This window comes from Oryzias latipes, chromosome 2 (assembly GCF_053564925.1).
Source record: "Oryzias latipes strain Hd-rR chromosome 2, Olatipes_Hd-rR_3.1".
NCBI classification, from domain to species: Eukaryota; Metazoa; Chordata; class Actinopteri; order Beloniformes; family Adrianichthyidae; genus Oryzias; species Oryzias latipes.
The window spans coordinates 36,264,465-36,286,354 of NC_136238.1; the positions used below are offsets into that span (position 1 = coordinate 36,264,465).

A 21,890-nucleotide genomic window follows, 5' to 3' on the forward strand; every position below is an offset into this window, starting at 1 on the left:
TTATCAAAAACATGATTCATTTTTCTTCATGGAAGAACAAAGGAATACAGCAGTTCCAGCATATAATTCAGAATAAAAAATTTATGTCCCTCTCAACGTTATCCTCAACCTATGGAATTAATATAAACAAATTTCTAGAATATCAGCATCTTAAATCAGCTATAAGCACTAAATACTGCCTGACCCAAAGAGACCATGACCTTCCCCTTACAGTAACACATTTCATTGACCTTAAAAATCCCAAGCTCACCTCCAAAATTTATAAGATGTTATCGGACATAGATGAAACAATTTACTTACCCATGACAAAATGGGAGTCTGAGCTATCATTGAATTCTAGTGATCAATTTTGGCTACAGATCTGTTTGAATGCCTTTAATATGACCAAAAGCCCTAATCTGCAACTTATTCAATACAAGGTTCTCCACAGAACTCACTACACCGGACAGAGGTTATTTAAAACGGGTCTCAATCAGTCTGCTACATGCACACAGTGCATAGGTAACAACATAGACGACTATTTGCATGCCCTGTGGGTCTGTCCACCTGTCCAATCATTCTGGCGTAAGGTCTGTGAGGATTTATCAATCTGGTTTAATCATAAGATTCCTGCTTGCCCCAAATTCTGCTTATTAGGTGACCTGAATAACATCAACATGGAATCTAACAAGGCCTATATGGTTCTCACCGCTGTATGTATCTCAAAGAAAACTATCCTCCTAAACTGGAAATCTAAAAATAATCTTAGCATCAACCACTACAGAAACCTCATGTCAGAGCATATTAGTTTAGAGATAATGTCCTCCACAAAAAACCTGTCGGCTTCAGACTCTCCCTGGCTCCAGCTGGTTAGTCACATCACCTAGTAGGGGTGGGATGGTGATAGGTTGAGCCGGGTCCTGGCTGGTTGGGTGGGCCGGGGTGGGTTTGGGGGGGTGAGCTCTGCCGGGCCTGCCGTTCTCCCAGCTCGGGGCTCTGGTTGCCTGGGTGGGGTGGTGGTGGGGGCGCACACTCTGCCAGCAACTTGGCAGGGGTTCCTGGGCGGGTGCCTTCTGGGCGCGGGGTGGGCAGTGCGGCTGACCGGGAACGACGGCCGGGTGCCGTGCTGGGTGGCTGGTCGCCGTGGCGGGGGCTGGGGGGGGGGGGGGGGGGGGGGGGGCTTGGGGCTCTGGGGCCTGGGGTCGTCTGCCCCTGGCCGGTGTCTCGCACGTGGCCGGTAGTTGGCGCGTGGCCTGGCCCCCCGGGGGTCGACGCCGCAGTCACAGCAGGGGTTAAGGGGTTCACTTGGGTGGGTTAATTTAATTGTTATTATTATTATTATCATTACTATTATTATAATTAATATTATTATTATTATTATATTGTTATTATTTATTTGATTATTGTTATTATTATTATTTAATTTTTTTATTTTTTTATTTATTTTGGGGGGGGGCTGGGGGGGCAGTGTGCTAGTCCTTAGGGAGGCCAGGGTATGAATGGTGGGGCTGGACCCCCTGCCCCTCCGTTCTGGCACCGGGACCCTTCCTTGCTGGCTGTCTCTCGGCACTACGAGGTTCTGGCCTCCAACTGTGGCTGGCTTGCCGTTTCTGGCTGTCTGGCCGCTCTGGGAGGGGGGGCACCTACCGCGGCCGGCTGGGGGGCCGCTCGCTCGGGGGAGCCTTTTCCCCCGGTTGTGCCCCTCCGCCTGCTCCTCCCCGCTCTCACCCAAACAAATAATGCACACAGGCACATAGGGCTCCAGGATCTGGATGGTAGGGGTATGCTGGCGGGGCTCACTGGGGATGCCCCTCTCTGGGTTCTCGTTGGCACCCGCCCTCCTCCCCGCTTTTTACTTGCATATTAGACACTCTGATTCATCTAGGGCCTTGTGGAGAGGGTCTGGTGGAGGGGGGCACGGTGAAACATCCGTGCTCACCTTTCGCTGGCCCCCCCCACAATTTTAACTTCCTCTGTAGACACACACACTGCATGCTAGCAGCACACACGCAGCAAATACACACCACTCACAGAGGGACCCCGGAGTGGGGGGCTTTGCGGCTTGGCAGCGGTGGAGCCCCCACACTGGGTACCTCCTATTTTACCTGCAGCACACACACAGCACTCCCACACCTCCATACATGGGTGGGGTCGGGGGGGGGGGGGCGGCCGGTCTTCACCCGCCTGGTCCTCTCAGGGCGGCCGGGCTTATGGGTATCCTGTCAGTTGCGGGGATGGTCGGGCATACGGCGCTGGGGGTTGGCCGGCTGGGGGGGGTTACTGCGTGGCGGCGGGGGGAGGGAGGGATACCAGATGATTGTGAGTATGTGTGCGTGAGTGCATGGGTAGGACGGACCTGGGGGCTGGCTCGCTGGGACCCTCTGGGGCTTTCCCTCCCCATCACAGAGAGGGGAGGGCACTGAGAGGGTTGGGGAGGGGGGCTCAGATATTATGGCGGGGGTGGGGGGGGTTGTAGTGTGTAGGGTTATGGGAGGTGGCTGTGGGTTCGTGGCGATCCCTGGGTTGCTTAGGTCGCGTGCCTGGGCTGGCTTGCGGAGACGGGGCGCCGGTCGGGTGGTGGCCGACTCATGGGTTCCGGAGGCCCTTGCTTCGTCCCTGGCCTTTGTCTCGGTGTCCGGCGCCCGGTGGCCCACATGGCTGCCGCCTGGTACGGCTAAGCGCTCCTTTCTTGTGGCCTGGGGGCCGGACACTGGGTTCGCTTGTGCCTCTGGGCATTGGGGGGGCCCCTGTAGGGGGGCCATCTCTGTGCCTGGCTGGTGGGGTGGGCGGTCCCCTCCTCCTCCCCTCCCGGGCTGCCTGGGTCCGGGTGCTGGGGGGGGCTTCTGGCCTGGGGGGCTCTCCTCCCCTCTCCTGGGGCCTCATTTATAAACGTTGCGTACGCACAAAAGAAGGCGTACGCCACTCTCTACGCAATAGTTGAGATTTATAAAAAGTAAACTTGACGGGAAAATGTGCGGTCCTTCACGCAAGCTCTGACCCAGGCGTACGCACAAAAACGGGTGAAATGAGAAACGGCGACACCGTCGGCAGATGGAAGAAACACGTGAAAATGAAAATGACAATACTGCCTCTCATAAATAACATGAAGACTTCACAAATCAAGTCTTACAATTAACAGCCTACACGAACACACATTTGATCGACCAGCAGTGAAACAAACAAAAAAAAATCAAACGAAAATTACAACAGAAATTCAAATGAACACATATTTGCAAAAAGAAAAGTGAAATATGTTCTGCAATATTGGCATGTTGTGCAATTCATCCTCATAAATAATATAGTTAACAGAACGAAATGATGTACAAAACTGATATTCTCTTCAGTGTGTCCGTCTGGCGGAGCAGATATAGGTGCGGGCATGCGGATGGACGGACAGACGTACTAATTGTCCACTGGGGAAAGTTGTTTTCATAGTAAAACATTTCTTCATAAGCTATGGAATTATGGTATTCATACATATGCCTTTAGTTTGTTTTATTTTTGATAAAACAACGTATGTCTCAACCATTCAGAAAGCAACAAGAAATTACATTTGCGCTGATCAATTTCCCATTTCCACGTCGATTATTACCGACATCTGTAGCTTGTCAGATGTAATTAAATGGATGGAAATAAAATGCCCTATCACAATGCGTAATGACGCACAATGGCTGATCTTGCGCTCTTAGAAGATGTGCCAAATGGAAGAATTCGGAGTGAACGCATCTTTAGACAGCAAGAAGACTTGCTGGCAAACGAGGACGAGTGGCTTAAGAGCCGGTTCCGACTTCCTCGAGCCGTCCTGTTGGACTTCTGCGGGCTTTTGGGCCCGGCGTTACAGAAGAGCACTCGGAGGAACCACGCGTGTCACCCGGTGCATCCGGCGCTCCGGTGCCCCCCCCGGTGGCAGACACACTCTGGCGATCAAGCGCTAGACGTTTTCTTTGCCTCGACTTTGATGTCCGACCATTTCTTTTTTATTTCAGCCACGGTCTGAGGTTGTGAGGCTACAGCATTTGGCGTCTGCCACCGTTCGCCGCTCAAGTGCCTTTTTGGCATTAGTAATGCCCACACTGTGCCCTCCAAACAACATTTTTCTCCTCTTTTCCACCTCGCCAACGATAACGTCTACTTCACATTGAGTGAAGTTACGTTTTTTTGATTTTCTCTCTGTGTTTGCGATGATCTCGCAAGACATGAATATTAATTTGTGGGCGTTTCACGGACTATTTATGGGCAACTATGGGCGTGTCATGAAGCTGCAAAAGCTGCGCTGCATTTAGAATTGGTTGTGATTTATTAAGGGAAAGATGCGTAGGATGTGCGTGCGCACGGTTTTATAAATCCGAATATTTCTGTGCGTACGCACGTCCTATGTTTCATCCGTACGCCACTTCTGACGCAAATCCTACGCAAAGTTTTATAAATGAGGCCCCTGGTCTGGCTGGTCTGGCTGGGGGGGGATCTGGTCCCCCTTATGAACACACGGTTCACGTCGGCAGCATGCATGTATCTCCACCCCCACGTGCACGTGCACACTACCACACTGCTCCCTGTCTGCTTCATCCCTCCTCCTTACCCACAGTGTATTGATGGACAGATTATATATTTTTTTTCCGCTCATCTTAGTGTCAGATTTTCACCTTTGATGTAACATTCGTCTTTCCAGCAGATCTGGTATAAATGTTTCAGCTTAAAATAATAACTTATTCAAATCAGTGCTTGTATCCCCCACCTTTTCACCTTTCTTCCTTTTACTCTCTTCCACCCTCCCCTCACATTCTCCCCCTCACCCTCCCCACACACACTAAATGTAACAAATAAATAAAAAATAATATGACAAAGGGGTTTATACAAATCTACACTCTAGTGTCATGGTGCAGGGTGGCTTGAGAGCCGGTTGGACCCAGACGCAGAGGCGGAGGCATGAGGATCAGAGTCTAGAGGGTTTAATGAACAAACAAAAGTCGCTGCAGAGCAGGAATGACAAAACTAAACAAAACTCACTGTGGCGTGGAACAAGAGACGAGGATCATGGCATGACAAGGACAACCAGGACAGGAATAACTAATGGACCAACACAGGAGGAAGGCAGAGACAAGACTTAAATACAGACAGGGCAGACAAGACACAGGTGGACACGATCAGGGCTGATGGGGACCAAAGGAAGTAAAACTCAAGAAACCAGACAAGACAGGAGACTTTCAAAATAAAACAGGAAACAGAAACAAGACAGAACAAGGACCAAAAACAAGACAAGTTCAAATCATGACACTCTAGTGTCTCGAAGCTATATAACCTTTTTTTGTGATAGTAAAACCTGTCCAACACAAAAAGCCTTCAGCTCTAATCTGTTTGCTCAGCTGTTGGACAGAACAAGTTAAGAAACAAAAAACAAAAAAAAGAGAATAGAAACAGTCACTTTAGCCTCTTTCTACCAAGAAGAGCTTCTGGAAAGTTCTGCCTGAAGGTTGGTGCTGCTGTGGTTCTGTTTATGAATGGAGACATGGACCTGAGGAGGAAACTGGATTCAAAGTTCTGCAACAGAACAGGAAGATGAACTGTTGTTGTTTACAGCTTCAGAGCTGAAAAGATGAAAACATCATTTTGGTAATGAAAACAGAAAACTCTCAGAAAACTGGATTATAACCAACATTTAAAAACTGTCAACATTCAACCATCATCTTCGTCATCATCATGGTCAGAGTGACAGCTGTCAGTCTCTGTGATCCAGATGTTCTACTGTGAATTTTGGGGTTCAGACCTCAGATCACTGACAGACTGAGGGCAGCATGAAGCTCCATGGAGCTCCACCTTCTCTCCTCCAGCTGCAGATGAAAGAAAGATGAAGGTCTGAGAGAGACTGATGAGGACTGTTTCATAATGAAGATGAAGCTCTGATGAAGAGAGAAATGTCCAACTGGAACTTCATCACAGCCTGAATAGATCACCTGTTTCTGTCTTTCTTTCTCTTCACAGACTTTCAGCACATTGTGGACTCTCAAGGACTCACTGGGAAATTGTGGCCTCAGCTCTGAAGTCCAACCCGTCCCACCTGACAGAACTGGACCTGAACAAGAACAGCCTGGAGGATTCATCCATGAAGATTCTGTGTTCTGGACTGGAGAGTCCAAACTGCAGACTGCAGACTCTGAGGTCAGAACATTGAAGCTGCTGGTTGGTTCATTTCTACATTTGTAGTTCTTCACTGAAGCTGAAAGGTTTGTATTCAAAGATTTTCTGGATTTTCCACAAATTGAACATCTTTAATTATTTGAAGAGCCTGCATTGAAAGAAAATATCTGCTTAGATTTTCTGTAGAACAAAAGATGTTTCCATGGCAACAACAGCTTCAGCCGTTGAAATATTTGACAGATTTCTGAGTTTAAAGAGTCAGAAAACAACCAAGAACTCAAACTAATGACAGACTAGTCATTCTGATCAAAGCTGACTGAAAGCTGACCAAAGTCAAAGTTCAAATCGGACACAGCAAAGCATGTGAGCATGCATGTGAACACACACACCCACACACACACACACACGCACGCACACACCCACACACACACACACACACACACACACACACACACACACACACACACACACACACACACAAGTGTGAGTCAGACTAGAGAGGAAAATCAGAGAAATGAGAGTTTTGCTGCAGAAATGAAAGAATTGAGTAAACCTGCAGAGGCAGATCTGTAGCTGCATATCAGTTTAATGTCAGACAATACTTTCCAGGACCAGAGTCTATCAGGTTGAAGTTGAAGATATAAGATTAACAATATTCGATAAAGGATTAAATTCAAGTTATAAATAGAATGAGTTTAGCGTCAGCACGCTGCACCACAGCAACACTTCTGTCAGAGATCAGTGGTGCAGAGTGTCAGAATCTCCGTCTTCTGTTCTCTCCAATGGTAAACTAGACTCCTTCTGAGGGTGTTACTCTGTGTGGATCAGTTTCCATGTGAACCAGAGTCTGGGAGTCAGAAACTGGACTTTAATGTTGAAATGAAACATTTATTGTTTACATTCAGATTTGACATTTAGATTTAGATAAACAGATGATCTTCATTTTACATTATCACTGGTACAGAACATTGTAAAAAACGTTTTTTGGTCAGAGCTTCATTTACTGGGAACATCTGGGAATTTGGGTAGCGAACCGATACAAAATATTTACGGGGTTAATATAACGGACATTGATACTGATACTTTTACAGTGGGGGTAAATGGTCTGGATCTCCTCCGCCACAATAAACTCACTTTCACAATAGCTTCACTGTCAGGAAACATTCAAGCTACGGTCACAGAGAAAACTGCAACCATGTGATGGGGAGGCATCGGCAGAATCTCCTAGAATAGCTGCTGCAGCCTGATTTTTCTGAAAATCGTCATGAATGTAGACGGCGGCAGTCCCAGAAGTTCCTGGCTGCAGTCTGCAGACCGAGGCGTGGTTTGGCGGGGTTTGACGCTTTGAGTCATGCCCACTGTCTGTGATTTATGGTCACAGTAAAGGTTGACATTCAGAAACACTGTTTCGTCTTTGAGAAGCTGATCTGGTTTCTTCAGTCAGTAATGATCTGCTCTGTTTAGGAGAAGATTCTCTCAGTTCTCAGGTCCAGGTTGGTTCTGATCCGGTTCTAGATGGAATTGTTTCATTGTCTCATTCTGTTAGAGCGATTAGGAGTTAGGGCAGGGGTCCCCAAATCCAGGTCTCGAGGGCCGGTGTCCTACTGGTTTTCCAGAATCCCTGCCTTATCTGCCGCTGATTACCTGGATCAGGTGTGTTTTGCCAATAAGGAGCTTCAATGGCAGGTTGGTTGGAAGACGTGTAGGAAACTGGCCTTGGGTGCCTGGGTTTGGGGACCCCTGCGTTAGGGAGTTGTTTTTTTTTTTTTTTTATCTGACATTTGAAATGAGCAAACAGTGAAAATGTCATCTGTCAGTCTGTCATCAGGGTGGGTCCCACCTGACTGAATGGACCAAGTTCCTGGACTTCCAGCTGCATCACTGCTCCTGAACACACTTTTCTGTCTGATTGCAGGTTAAAGGACTGCATTTTATCAGAGATCATCTGTGAAGCTCTGGTCTCAGCTCTGAAGAAAAACCCGTCTAATCTGACAGAACTGGACCTGAGCTACAACAACCTGCAGGATTCAGGAGTTCTTCATCTGTGTGGTTTTCTGGAGAGTCCAGACTGCAGACTGCAGAATCTGTGGTGAGTAAAGAAGCTGAACTCCCTGAAGGATGAGAAGAACGGATCAGGTGAAGAATTTTTTGAAGTTTCACTGGAAGATTTTCTGTCTACAGCCGTGTTTGAAACAAACTGGTGATTGGTTCAGATTTTCTTTATCAATTGAATTGATTGTTCTGGTTATTGATAGAAACTGATCTGTTTCAACCAGGATCTTGTAATTTAGGATCTCCAACCTATTTTAGAACACAGACCCATTTCATGTCAGAAAAAATGTTCACAGATCGGCCTGTAGAAAGTTCAAGTTGGCGTCCAAATTAGTTTCAGCTTCCAGTTTTCAGAAAACCATTCAAAGGATTCTACCTCAAATCTATTTGAAGAAAATAGTTTGAAAAGATATTTAAATATTGAATCTAGAACAGACACTTCCTTTGAATGTCACTAGTACAAAAAAAACACACAAAGAGTTCTTTGGTCAGTGCATCATTCAGTCACTGAAAACCAGAAATGACTGCAGATTCATTTAACACTAGAAAGGAAAAACTGTCACTTCAAAAATGACACATTATTTTTCGAACTTTGGATTCAGAAAAGTTTTCTGAAGACTAAAAAATGCTGAAACCTAAAAAGTTAAACTCAGGTCCAAAGACAACAAAAGGACATTTAGAATAGAGTTCAACACTTCATGAACACAATGAAAACGTGACATGAAAAGCTGCAAACAACTGATAGACATGAACCAAAAAGAAGTGTCATTGAAAGTTCAGTGACTGAATATTAGACGTTTCCATTCAACGAAAGACACAACTGTGTTGAATCCAGCAGTGGAGGAAATCCAAGGAGATCTAAAGAAGTGTTTTCAGGATTCTTCAAAGATGAAGTCCACATCCACATGAAAGAACAATTGTCTGTGTAGAGCATCCAGAATGGAAGTAAAAGAAGACTTTCATATTCTGCACTAGCTTTCTGCTTTTCTGCTGAACTGCAGGAACAAATGGATGGCTGCCCCCAGATTTCTGGCTCTTTGCACTGAGCCACTTCCTCCTCCTCCTGATCTGTTCAGAGGAGAGAGAATCTCTCTTTTTCTGAACCACATGTCCAGAGAGGGACAATCATCTCTCACAAGGCACTGAGGGGGCTGCTGTCTCCAGGTACTTGTGTGCAAGGCGGCCCCTTGATGTTTGACCACAACTTAAGGGGACAGTCCTTCAGGCTGATTGTGGGATCTGCCTTGTAGAAAAATAAAGGAAATAGTTGTATATTGATAGAAATCAGATCCCCATACAGGCCTCCATATGGAAGCAGCTGTCTGTGTTCAGAATCCACTGTTGTCTTCAGCATGGTGAGGGCTAGCTTCACAGTAACTTGCAGCATCATCAGCTAGTTTGGATTGACGCAGTAAGAGTTCATGTTGGATTACTGTGTCAAATGTTCTCCAGTTCATTTTATCTGTCATAGTTTTTTTCACATAGTTTTCAGCTTTGTGATTACCTAGGAAGCCATGAACAACTGCAACAAAACTGCTCCAAGCTGCTCTTTCTGTCCTGTTCAACAGCTTTGCAAAATCCTCACATTCTATGATCTTCTTGATCTGTGGTTCCACGAATATACCAGCCCTGACCTTAGCCTCGGACAGCTTTGGAAAAAGATCTTGGAGGAATTTAAATGCTGCTGACTTCATTTGATTTCATTTATATATTTGTTCCTTTCATGAAAATTGATGTCCAAGGGATCTGATACTAAATATTTATAGGGCTCATATCGCAGATATTGATACTGATACTTTTTTCTTGAAAACTTTTGTATTTGATATTTTATTTTATTAAGTATATAATAAAACACAGGACAGAGACTTTCAGCAAATAAACATGTTTATTAAGTAGTTCAAAATGGGAGGTGGCGGCCTCTCGTCCAATCAGAGCACGAGAAATCATCTGCCTTCCTTTTCATGCAAAGTCACTTCCTTTTCATGCAAAGTCACTTCCTTTTCATGCATACTCCTCTCTCACACGCATATATATACTTTTCCTCACACGCACATATATATATACTCGTCTTTCACATCCATATATTCTTTTTTAAGAGTGACAATGAGAGTGAGAATGTATGTATGTGTAAGGTAATATATATGCATGCGAGACAGAGAATATATGGATGCGCAAGTGAGAATACATGTAAGTGCAAGTGAGAATATATGTATGTGCAAGTGAGAATATATGTATGCGTAAGAGAGTATATGTATGCGAAAGAGAGTATATATGAATGTGAGAACAAGAATGTATGAATGTGAATGGTTCAGAATAAATAATGTCTTATACGGCCCCTGATAATTAATTGCAACATTTCTTTTCACTGTGCTCCCACATTCAGACATTCAGACATTTAGGGCAATTTAAAATTTTGTGCCCCGTGGATCCTCATGTTTTTCAAGGCCCCTCTACAGTTTAAAGATGTCAGGAAATGCTTTCAGAGGAGAACTAAAGACTTTTTGAGCTGTTTTTCTGCAATGTGATCATTTGAAAATGCATTTTACTATTTAGGATTCAAGATGAAGAAATACAATTTAATCTGACATTTTTCTAATGGAAGCTTTAAATCAAATCAAAATCTATTGGATTGTAAATATGTAGTCATGAAAAATTCATGATGATCAATGACAGTTCAATTCCTCGTCTGTTTTAACTTCATTTCAAGTCATTTCTAATCTATTGCATTTTCATTCATGATCATGTTTTTGGGTTCAAATCCAAAAGAAATGAGCAAACAGTGAAAATGTCATCTCTCAGTCTGTCATCAGGGCGGGTGCCACCTGACTGAATGGACCAAGTTCCTGGACCTCCAGCTGCATCACTGCTCCTGAACACACTTTTCTGTCTGATTGCAGGTTGAGAAGCTGCCGTGTGTCAGAGATCAGCTGTGAAGTTCTGGTCTCGGCTCTGAAGAAAAACCCGTCTAATCTGACAGAACTGGACCTGAGCGGGAATCAGAACCTTCAGGATTCAGGAGTTCTTCATCTGTGTGGTTTTCTGGAGAGTCCAGACTGCAGACTGCAGACTCTGAGGTCAGACTCCATGTTTCTGTTCTGTTCAGATCAATATGATGACAAAGTTGTGTTGACCCACAGTGAGAAGAAACGTCCAGATTCTGATCTGCAGCAGCATCTTCCTCTTCAAAGATCAGCAGAAAAACTTCTTTTCTTTCTGCAGCTGCTTGTTCCAAAGCTGTCTGCTGACATTTGTGCTCCACAGATTAGCTGAACCTCTTAGACCAACAGCTGAAACCCTTAAGACTACCAGCAGAACCAGCAGAAACCCTTAGACCAACAGCAGAACCAGCTAAAATCCTAAGACCAACACCAGAACCAGCTGAAACCCTTAAGACTACCAGCAGAACCAGCTGAAACCATTAGACCAACAGCAGAACCAGCTGAAAACCTTAGACCTTAGCCTGGTTATAGGCTCTTCTGAAGTTAGAAACGTGGAGCTCCCAGCGGGTACAGTCAGGTGTTATCTGGGAGCCAGAGATGGTGACATCGAGGGGAACCTTAGGATGTTAGCTCAGAGTAAGTCCAGGTTCCGTCGAGTCGTGATTCACGCAGGTGGTAATGATGCCCGACGGAGACAATCAGAGGTGGTTAAGTTAAACGTAGCTTCGGTGTGTAAACTGGCTAAGACAATGTCCGACACTGTAATTTTCTCTGGTCCCCTGCAGAACTTAGTCAATGATGAAATGTACAGCCGCTTTTCTTCATTTAACCGCTGGCTTTCTAGATGGTGCCCAGAAACCGGCGTTGGTTTTGTGGATAACTGGAGCGCGTTTTGGGGGAAGCCCGGTCTCATGCGGAGAGACGGCGTCCATCCTACTCGGGACGGTGCCGCTCTTCTTTCTAGAAACATTTCTGCTAGCCTTAGTCTGTCAACCTGACAATCCAGAGACGAGACCCGGGCGCAGAGCAGCAGTGTAAGTCGCTCCTCTGAGCTTCCCTTAGGGCAGTGGCGCCACCAGGGGGTGGCCAGGGGTGGCCATGGCCACCCCTCTCCGACACCTGGCCACCCCAGTGGCCACCCCAGTAGCCACTATAAGCTGTGGTAGCATCAGTTGTGCGTTTCATCCCAAATGCACAGCCAGCAAGCGGCAAGTCGCTCTGATCACCTAAACCGGCCCACATCCCCTCCCCTCCCTGCTGCCTTTGAGTGCGCAGACATCTACAGAGGAGCCGCTGGACGCAGAATGAATAAGACGCGTGGTTCACTTCCGCGTTCGAACCCTCAGATCCTCTGGGCCGGTCAGACAAAAGAACCAGTCTCAGTCACTAAAGATAAACTTTCTTTATTACTTTTTCCTTAAGTCCAAAACGGGCGACTGACCGCGCGTGTATGCGCTCCACACCCTCACACGCGCTATCCCCCCTCTCTTCCTGCATCGCGCGAGCACCGGTTTCAGCACGCAAACACACGCGTGCGCGCGAGAGCGCACGCACGCACACACAATCACACATCCCAAAATGCTACGTTTCTTTTCCTGTTAAATATTTTCCGTGGGTCTTTAACAATCTGTTTACTGTACTTTAGATCTGTATAGACAGACAGACAGACAGACAGACAGACAGACAGACAGACAGACAGACAGACAGACAGACAGACAGACAGACAGACAGACAGACAGACAGACAGACAGACAGACAGACAGACAGACAGACAGACAGACAGACAGACAGACAGACAGACAGACAGACGACTTTATTAATCCCACAATGGGGAAATTTCATTTATCTATGGCAGCAACACGACATTCAGAAATAATCTGTATAATATAACATCAATAAAGGACATCACAAATGACATTTATATTAAATAATTAAAAATATCACTGGAAATTATTATGAAAAATTATTATCAAAAATTAGATTCTTATTAAATAAAGAAATAAATATTAAATTTTAAATAAATACAGCTGCAAAGGTGTAAAAAACATGCGGTCTGCAAAACATGTAAACCCAGTGTGCAAATACTTGGTGCAAATACGCCACATCATCAGCGGCGGTGGATGTGTCATTACTTTTTATTAATAAGTAAAAAAAAGGATGTCCCTGTCACAAGCCACTCATTTTCATGGCACTATTTAAGCACTGGTTGTTGTGTTACCGCAACATTTTGATGTGTTTTTGTTTCCACAGAGTTACCTATAGTCATTAGTTGATGTCTGTCCATTTTCAGAGAATGAAGAGAAATTCAACATATATTCTTATTTTAAGAATAAAAGTGCAGCAGAAGGAGTGAAAGAGATGGTAGGGGAGCAACAGAGGAGTAGTGAGGAGGAGGAGGAAGATGAGACAGAGCAGCATGAATGACAGAAGAGAATAAGGAAGACAAAGATGAGACTGCATCAGAGGAGGGACAGTCAGCATCATCGGTCAGAGAAACAAGGCAGAACTCAGCATAAGCAGGGGCTCCACCTGTTCCTGGACCAACTGGTGAAGTTAGAATTATGTTACCCTAATAATAAAAACGTTTCATGATTATTAGTCTGAATAGAAATGTCAACAGATATAATTCATAATTAGAAGGATATTTTTATTATTATTTCAGAACAACAGATTTCATTTTTTGTTTATTATAGATATCTCTCAGTCAAGAGCCGAACACAGAAAAACATGAGCTAAGGTGGTAGGAGATCGCGTGATGCTGTAGTATCGCGAGACCCAGCGAGACGAGTGTGGTGAGTCGACTTGGCGGCGCGTAAGCATTTGAACAAACATTTTCGATCTTGTTTCATTTTTCCGCCATATTAAAATATTTCCTGCTAACTAACATAACCTGTTAAGAGTATTAAGCTTCTGTCAGCCTGGAGGACCTGGAGAATTTCATTGACGAGTGTTTTAATACCTGCAACATGGTGAAGCCCAGAACCGCCACCACCCCCTCCGCCAAGCGTGAACGGCCTGAGGACTCTCCCGGGGCTGTGTCCTCTCCAGGCAGCGGAATGAGCGATATCCTGGATTCGATTGACAAAAAGCTCTCCAGCTTTGATGGCCGCCTCAATCTGCTGGAGATCCTCCATAGAGAATTTCAAGGTCTGCGGGAGTCTCTGGAATTCAGCCAGCAGCAGGTGCGGGAGCTCGCAGCGGAGAACCAGGCCCTCAGAGAGACCGTGAAGACCCTGAGCAGTGACACCGCCCGTCTCTCCGAGGAGAACCGATCCATCAAGGAAACCCTCCTGGATCTTCAGTCGAGGAGCATGAGGGACAATCTAGTGGTCGCGGGGGTTCCAGAGGAGGTAGGAGAAGACCCCGAAGCCACCGTGAGATCCTTTTTACAGGTCCACCTGAAGCTCCCCAAGGAGGAGGTGCAGAAGATCTCCTTCCACAGGGTTCACCGCCTCGGAGGAAGAAGGTCCGACCACCAGCGCCCGCGTCCTATTGTGGCTAAATTCGAACATTTCAAACAGAAGGAGTTGGTGAAGGGCCGCGGACGGGAACTGAGAGGCACGCATTACAGCGTTAATGACCAGTTCCCGGCAGAAATCCTCCGTAGAAGGAAGATCCTGTTCCCGCTGAGGAGGAAGCATCTTGCTGCTGGTTCGAGAGCGATTGTGGCCGTTGACAAACTGTACGTGGACGGACGGCTGTTCCGGGACCCGGAGATCACCCCCTGGCTGTGCTGAAGGCTTTCAGATCCGCGCTGAGAACATCTGCGCTGCCCAGAAGAAACCCGCTAAACTAACTTCAATGAATGGAAAACCGGATCATCAATAATCCACACCTCGATCGCAGGAAAACAGTCTTTTTTTTTTTCTTCGTCACTTCAGTCCCACTGATGTTTCTATTGTTGTTTTGTTGTTGTTTTCGTTTTCCCTTCTATCTCTTTTTTTCTTTCCTTTACTCTCACCCCCCCCTCTCCCCCCTCATTATATGTAAATCACCTGGAAGCAACTCATCCTCGGTAAGTATTTATTTATGCACGGAACGGGCGCGCGCTCACACAAGCGCACACAGGGGCGTGCACATGCGATCCCGCACACACACGCTGACATACTGCAATCACCTCACACAGGCTCTCATAGGACGCACGCGACACGCAGCTCACATAACCAGAAAACGTTCACGCGCACAGCGCTTCTCAAACGCGGGCACGCGCACACGGACTGGCACACAAGCACTACTTAGCTTTACACCTTTTCAGTCAGAGCAGTTATGAACAGTCTTAACATCGTTAGCTGGAATGTGCGTGGACTTGGCTCTGAGCCAAAGAGACTGAAAGTGTTAAATCACCTGGATGGTCTAAAAGCAGATATAGCTCTACTGCAGGAGACCCATTTATCAGATTCTTTGAATCACCTTATGTGCTGCTTACAATTTCCAGTTATATACTCTGCCAGTTACAACTCCAAACAAAGAGGAGTTGCTGTTTTAATTAATAAAAATCTTAATTTTACTCATAAGGATACAGTTACTGACCCAGAAGGCAGATTTGTAATCATTAATATATCCATTCAGAATAAGGACTATTGTATAGTGAGTATTTATGGTCCTAATGTTGACGACTCTTCCTTCTTTCACAGATTCTTCACCTCACTCTCAGTTCACTCTGACTCCACAATCATTATAGGAGGAGACTTCAACCTTGTTTTGGACCCTGAACTTGACAGACTCAGCACAGCAGCAAACCAGCGTACATGGCGGTCTGCAAGTATTCTAAAGCAGTACATGAATGATCTGGGTCTCTGCGACGCGTGGCGCTCATGTCACCCAAGCACTAAAGGGTTCACCTTTTTTTCTCCAGTTCACTATTCACACTCCCGTTTAGACTATTTATTAATCAGTAACTCTCTTTTAAAAAATATTCAAAGCTCCAATATCCATCCAATTATTATCAGTGATCATGCACCAGTCTCTGTAAACATTTCTAGGGAAAAATCCACACCCTCTGGTACAACCTGGAGGTTTAATACGTCTCTGTTAAAGGACCAGGAATTTCTTGAATTCTTTAAAAAAGAGTGGGCAACCTTCTTAGACTTCAACAATACTCCAGACGTCCCACCGTGCGTTCTTTGGGAAGCAGCAAAAGCAGTCATGAGAGGGAAAATCATTTCTTATTCAACGCACAAAAAACGCAAAGAGAAAGCAGATTTATTAGAATTAGAAAATAAAATCAAAACCCTGGAGACTGCTTATGCTGCTTCTGCACAGGAACACATTCTGGGAGATCTGAAAAATTTAAAGCTGCAGTTAAATGACATCATTAATAAACAAACACAATTTCAAATACAAAGGCTACGACTTGAAAGATTTGAAAACTCTAATAAATCTGGCAAATTTCTGGCTAATCAGCTTAAAATTAACAGAGAAAAATCATCAATCACCTCTATTATGGACCAAACAGGAAATGTCACCCATGACCCGGTCAAAATTAATAACGAATTTGAAAACTTTTATAAAAACCTGTACACACCGCAGATCAATCCGTCAGAGCAAAGTATTGACTCATTTCTTAATAATGTAAACCTACCCAGGCTAAATGAGGATCAAATCACAAACTTAGATTCTCCGCTCTTGCCGTCTGAACTTCATGAAGCTCTGTTACTTATGCCCAATGGTAAAGCACCAGGGCCTGATGGCTTTCCTGCTGAGTTTTATAAAGAATTCTGGGAACAACTGGCACCAACATTTTATAAAACTGTCACATCTATTAATGAGAGCCAATCAATGCCACCTAACATGAACTCAGCCAACATAATTCTTCTTCTAAAACCAGACAAAGATCCCACTAGTCCTTCAAGCTATCGCCCCATTTCTTTAATCAATGCAGATGTAAAAATTATCTGCAAAGCACTAGCACAGAGAATAGAAAAAATCACTCCTCACATAATTCACTTCGACCAGACTGGATTCATCAAAGGCAGACACTCGGATGATAATGTCCGTAGACTAGTTAATATAATAGACTTTGCCACCATTAAAAAACAGGAAATGACGGTACTATCGCTGGATGCTAAAAAAGCCTTTGACAGAGTTAATTGGAAGTTCCTTATTGCTGCCCTCCATAAGTTTGGTTTTGGAGAAGCATTCATCAATTGGATCAAAATATTATATCACAACCCCAATGCATCAGTTAGAACTAATAAACAGACTTCAAACAGGTTTTTTCTTGGAAGAGGAACCAGACAGGGCTGCCCACTCTCTCCTTCTCTTTTTGCTATATTCATTGAGCCTTTAGCTGCAGCAATAAGACAGAATGAGAGCATTATAGGAATAAAAACCAAACACAGCCATCATAAAATTAGTCTTTATGCGGATGACATATTACTGTTTTTAAGGAATTTACATTCTGTAAATGAAACAGCAATGATCATAAATGAATTCTCCTCCATATCAGACTATTCCATTAATTGGAATAAGTCTGTTTTATTACCACTCAACAGGAATATGGAACAAAGACTCACAATTCCAGTTAAAACAGGAAATATCAAATATCTGGGTATCTACTTTTCCCCCAAACTATCAGAACTGGTGCAGCTAAACCACACCCCATTACTGAAAAGCATACAGGACGATCTAACACGCTGGACCAACCTGCCTCTGTCCCTTATGGGCAAGGTAGCCACGGTTAAAATGAAAATCTTACCCAAGGTTAATTATCTCTTCTCAATGATTCCCACACAACCGCCATTAAAATGGTTCAAAACATTAGACTCATCCATATCAAGCTTTCTATGGAACAACAAACCTGCAAGAATTAGTCTAAAAACTTTAAAATCTGCAAAAAGCTGTGGAGGATTAGAACTACCTAATTTCCACAAATACTTTCTTGCAAATAGATTACAATATATCTTAAAATGGTTAAAAAATAATCCAGAAACCAACTCATGGTTAGACTTGGAACAGGTGTTATGTGGAAAGATCAACCTGTCACAGCTACCATTTATTAGCCAAACAGTTAAAAAACAGGATTGTTTCAAAAGCATTAATATAAATGCCACCTTAACAGCCTGGTGGGAATTTCTCAAAATATCAAAATCATCAATTCAACCGTGCAAAATGACACCCATCTGGAACAACCCGGACATCCTTATTAACAAAAAAATGATTCACTTCCCAGCTTGGCAAGCAGGGGGCATAAAACAACTAGAGCACGTAATCATTGATAGAAGATTCATAACCCCCCAGGAACTTCAAGACAAACATGGAATAAATAACTTCTTGGAATATCAGCAACTTAAATCAAGTATTACTAAAAAGTATAAAATTAAAGACGACGATTTAAAGCTACCAGATGTAGTTACCACTCTGATTAATTTTTCAATGAATAGAACTCTCTCCAAAATATACAAACTTTTATGTAATTTAGATAACAATATTGCCCTTCCAACAAAAAAATGGGATGCAGATTTGAGCATCAGCACAGATGAAAGCTTCTGGTCAGAACTTTGTCTAAACACCTTTAAACTGACAAAAAGTCCAAATCTGCAGCTAATCCATCTCAAAACTCTTCACAGAATTTACTACACTGGACAGAGGATGTTCAAGATGGGTCTCAGTAACTCAGACATTTGCGAGCACTGTGATAATAATCTACCCGACAGCTACATGCACGCACTGTGGTTCTGCACTCCTGTCAGGGCTCTCTGGCAGCAGGTATGTGCCGATTTATCAGTCTGGCTTAAGGTTTCAATCACTGCCTCACCGTCACTTTGTGTGCTTGGTGACATGAGTGCCATCGATATAGAAGAAGGATTAGCATCTATCATTTTCATAACTCTTTGTATTGCCAAAAAAACTATTTTAATAAATTGGAAAAACAAGAAAAATATAAACATAAGTCAACACAGAAATCTGCTGTTTGATCATATCAGCTTGGAAAAAATGTCAGCCCAAAGCTCAAGTAACTTTGAAAGAATTCAGTCTCTCTGGTCTCCTGTGGTTGACTCCATGACTTAGGGGGTGGAGGGCCTGGTCGTCGCTGCTCCTTGCCCTTCTGCCGTGGTTTGGGGTGGGGGTCGGGGCTTCCGGTGCCTGGCGGGGGCGGTGGGGGGCTCCGTTGGTCGGGGGGTCGGGTCCGGTGCCTGGGTGGGGCGGGCTGGGGCGCTGCGTGGTCCTCTGGGCTTGGGTGTGGGGGTGCGTGGTGGGGGGGTGGGGTGGTGGTCTGGCTTGGCTTGGGGGGGTGGTCCCTTTGCCTGTGCTGGGGGGGGTTGGCGGGGGGCCCTGCTCGGGTGGGGGGGGCCCAGCGGCGCCGGATGGGCTGCCCATCTGCACCTGGGGCTGGGATCGGCCCTTCCCTGGCTCTGGGACGGGACGGGACAACCCTCTCGGGGCCCCCGGTCGCTCTGGGTGTCACCCGCTTCGGCTGCGGGGTCTGGGGTGGGGTGGGGTGGGGGGCTTGTCGGCCCTGTCCTGTGGGGGGGCGTTCTGGGGGGGAGGGGGGGCCCATTATTAGTACGGGTCGGGGGGGCTAGCGGGTCGGGGTCTCCGCTGAGGCAATCAGTGGTTGCCTCGGCCGGTTGGCCTCCTCGGTCCCGTCGAGGCCTGACCAGAGCTCTTCTAGGGCCGGCGTCTGGGGGTGGGGGCCTGGGCTTGCTCCGGGGGGGGGCGACGCTTTCTGGCTCCTCTCTCTCTGTGTGGGGTGGGTGGTGCCGGGCCTGGGGTGTCGGCGCCTCCGGGGGTGGGCCCCTGGGCTGGGTGGCCCTGGCCCCTTTGCTGGGGGTGGGCTGGGGGACGGCTGTTTGACCACCGGGGGACAGTCTACCAGCTGTCCCCAACTTACCCCCTTCCTTATATAACCTCATATTAGGGTGAGGGGGTGGGGGGTTTAGCCTGCGATGCGCCTTGGGGGGGGGCTACTTGGGAGTGGCCCCCCTCCTATGGTTGCCGTATGGAGTGGGCCCCCCCTCTTTCGGTTTTATTTGCACCTTAGACACGTAGGGTCCTTGGTAGGGGGGGTGCTTGGACATCACTGCCAGCAAGCAGCAGATGTCCTCCTGGCACCCTACCCGCCAATTTTAACCGCACCTTAGACATTTAGGGCCCCTTGGTGTGGAGGGTGAGGGGACATCACTGTGAGTAATCAGGAGATGTCCCCTTAGTGCCCTACTCGCCAATTTTAACTGCACCCCCCTTAGTACACACACCCCTCCCCCTTCAATATATACATTCAAACATAAACACACACACATGCACACAAACACCCTCTCAAACACCCATACACGCACACACATTTTACAAGGAAGGTGGGACCTGGGTCCATCTGTCCCCTACCCCGTCCCTGGTGGGGGGTGTGGGCCCCTTGGCGATGGCGGCCGTGTCCCTTGGGTGCCGGCTCCCTGGGCCCGGCGGTGCTCTCTCCGCACGGTGGGGGGGTTCATATTACACCTGAGCCGGGGGTGTTCGTGTCCCTGGGGGGTGGGTCCTGGTCCTTGCCCCTGGGCGCTGGGCCCCGCCAAACTTCCAACATGGCCGAGCCTGGTCGGGCCATATTTATAACATCCCTTATGGGCCGCCCTTTTTTCCCCGGGGTTCCCCCCTCCTGGGCGGGGGCGGCGGGCCCCTGCCTTGCTCCTACCTGGACCAACCGTGGGCCGGGTGGGTGGCTGCCTGGAGTGCGGAGCGGGTCTCCCTTGGGGGGTCCTGGCTCGTACCTGGGGTCGGGGCGGGGGGATGCCCGGAACTCCTGGGTGGTGGTGGGGTGCTCGTCTGGGGCTGTGGGCGTCCCTCTCCGGTGGGGCCCTGCGTTGGGCTCTTCCGGCGCGGCGGGGGGCTGCTTTCCTGGCTGGGCTGGGGCGGCGCTCTCTTTCCCTCTGCGCCTCCCTGCTCTCTGGCTCTGGGGGCCTCGCGGCGGTCCTGCTGGCCCTGGCCTGGGTGGCGGTCTTGGTCGCCCGGGGGGCGGTTGTTCCCTGCCTGTTCCCGTGTGGCGCTGGGGGAATTCCGGCTGCCGCTGCTGCTGCGGCGGGGGTATGGGTGTGGGGGTGGCTGGGCGCTCCTCCTCCTTCTTTTCACATTCCACCATCCATTTTAGAAGAACATAAACACTCACCTGAGCACAGGTGTTAGCTCACCTTTGCACTAATAGTTTGCATGATTGAATGAATGAAAGATTTCACACTAGTTGGTTTAAAGGCATAAGTATGCGTTCGTGAACACTATCTGTTTTGTGTGCATGTTGACATGTGGACATTTCTGCGGCTAGCAGGTGTGTTGATAATATTTGAGTGTGTGTGAACAGGCCCCGCCCTTTTTGTACTACATTTGAACCGTACCGTAACGATAAACAACCAGTAAACCTGCCTGCTCTATGCTGCTTCATGGTCTTACCCCCCTTCCCCTCCTATTATCACCCTCCTACCCCCCCCTCTCTCTAACGTCCCTCTCTCTTGTTCCCCTCTTTCCTTTTCCGTCCGGTCCAACACCAAAGATTTTCAAACATGATTGAAATTAATAAAGTTTGGCCTCAATTACAAAAGGGGTTTATTCAGACATACCTTTGGTTTGTCTGAAGATGAATAACCCCTCTTGTTAGAATAAAATATGTCCAACACAAGAGGCCCTCAGCTCTCATCTGTTTGCCTAGCTGTTGGACAGGACAAGTTAAAAAAAAAAAAAAAAAAAAAAAAAAAAAAAAAAAAAAAAGAGCCGAACACCCCAAGCAGACACACCAAAGCATTAAATATAAACAAAAAATATATATCAGTAGTAGTGGTATCTACTAGTATCTATTAGTTA

General features: G+C 46.4%; 3 protein-coding genes across 3 annotated transcripts in view; 2 read left to right on the forward strand and 1 right to left on the reverse strand.

Annotated features, from left to right (window-relative positions):
- Positions 1–21,890, forward strand: part of LOC144987947 (uncharacterized) — a 199,156-nt gene that overhangs the window by 141,862 nt on the left and 35,404 nt on the right. The gene's annotated exons all lie outside the window — the stretch shown is intronic.
- LOC144986863 (uncharacterized) overlaps positions 1–21,890 on the reverse strand; it is a 307,472-nt gene that overhangs the window by 39,528 nt on the left and 246,054 nt on the right. The gene's annotated exons all lie outside the window — the stretch shown is intronic.
- Positions 1–21,890, forward strand: part of LOC144990538 (ribonuclease inhibitor-like) — a 43,675-nt gene that overhangs the window by 15,971 nt on the left and 5,814 nt on the right. Inside the window, exons 2-3 of the mRNA XM_078944060.1 lie at positions 8,030–8,203; positions 11,064–11,240. Of these exons, the coding sequence (XP_078800186.1) occupies positions 8,030–8,203; positions 11,064–11,240 (351 nt within the window). The remainder of the gene's footprint in view (positions 1–8,029; positions 8,204–11,063; positions 11,241–21,890) is intronic.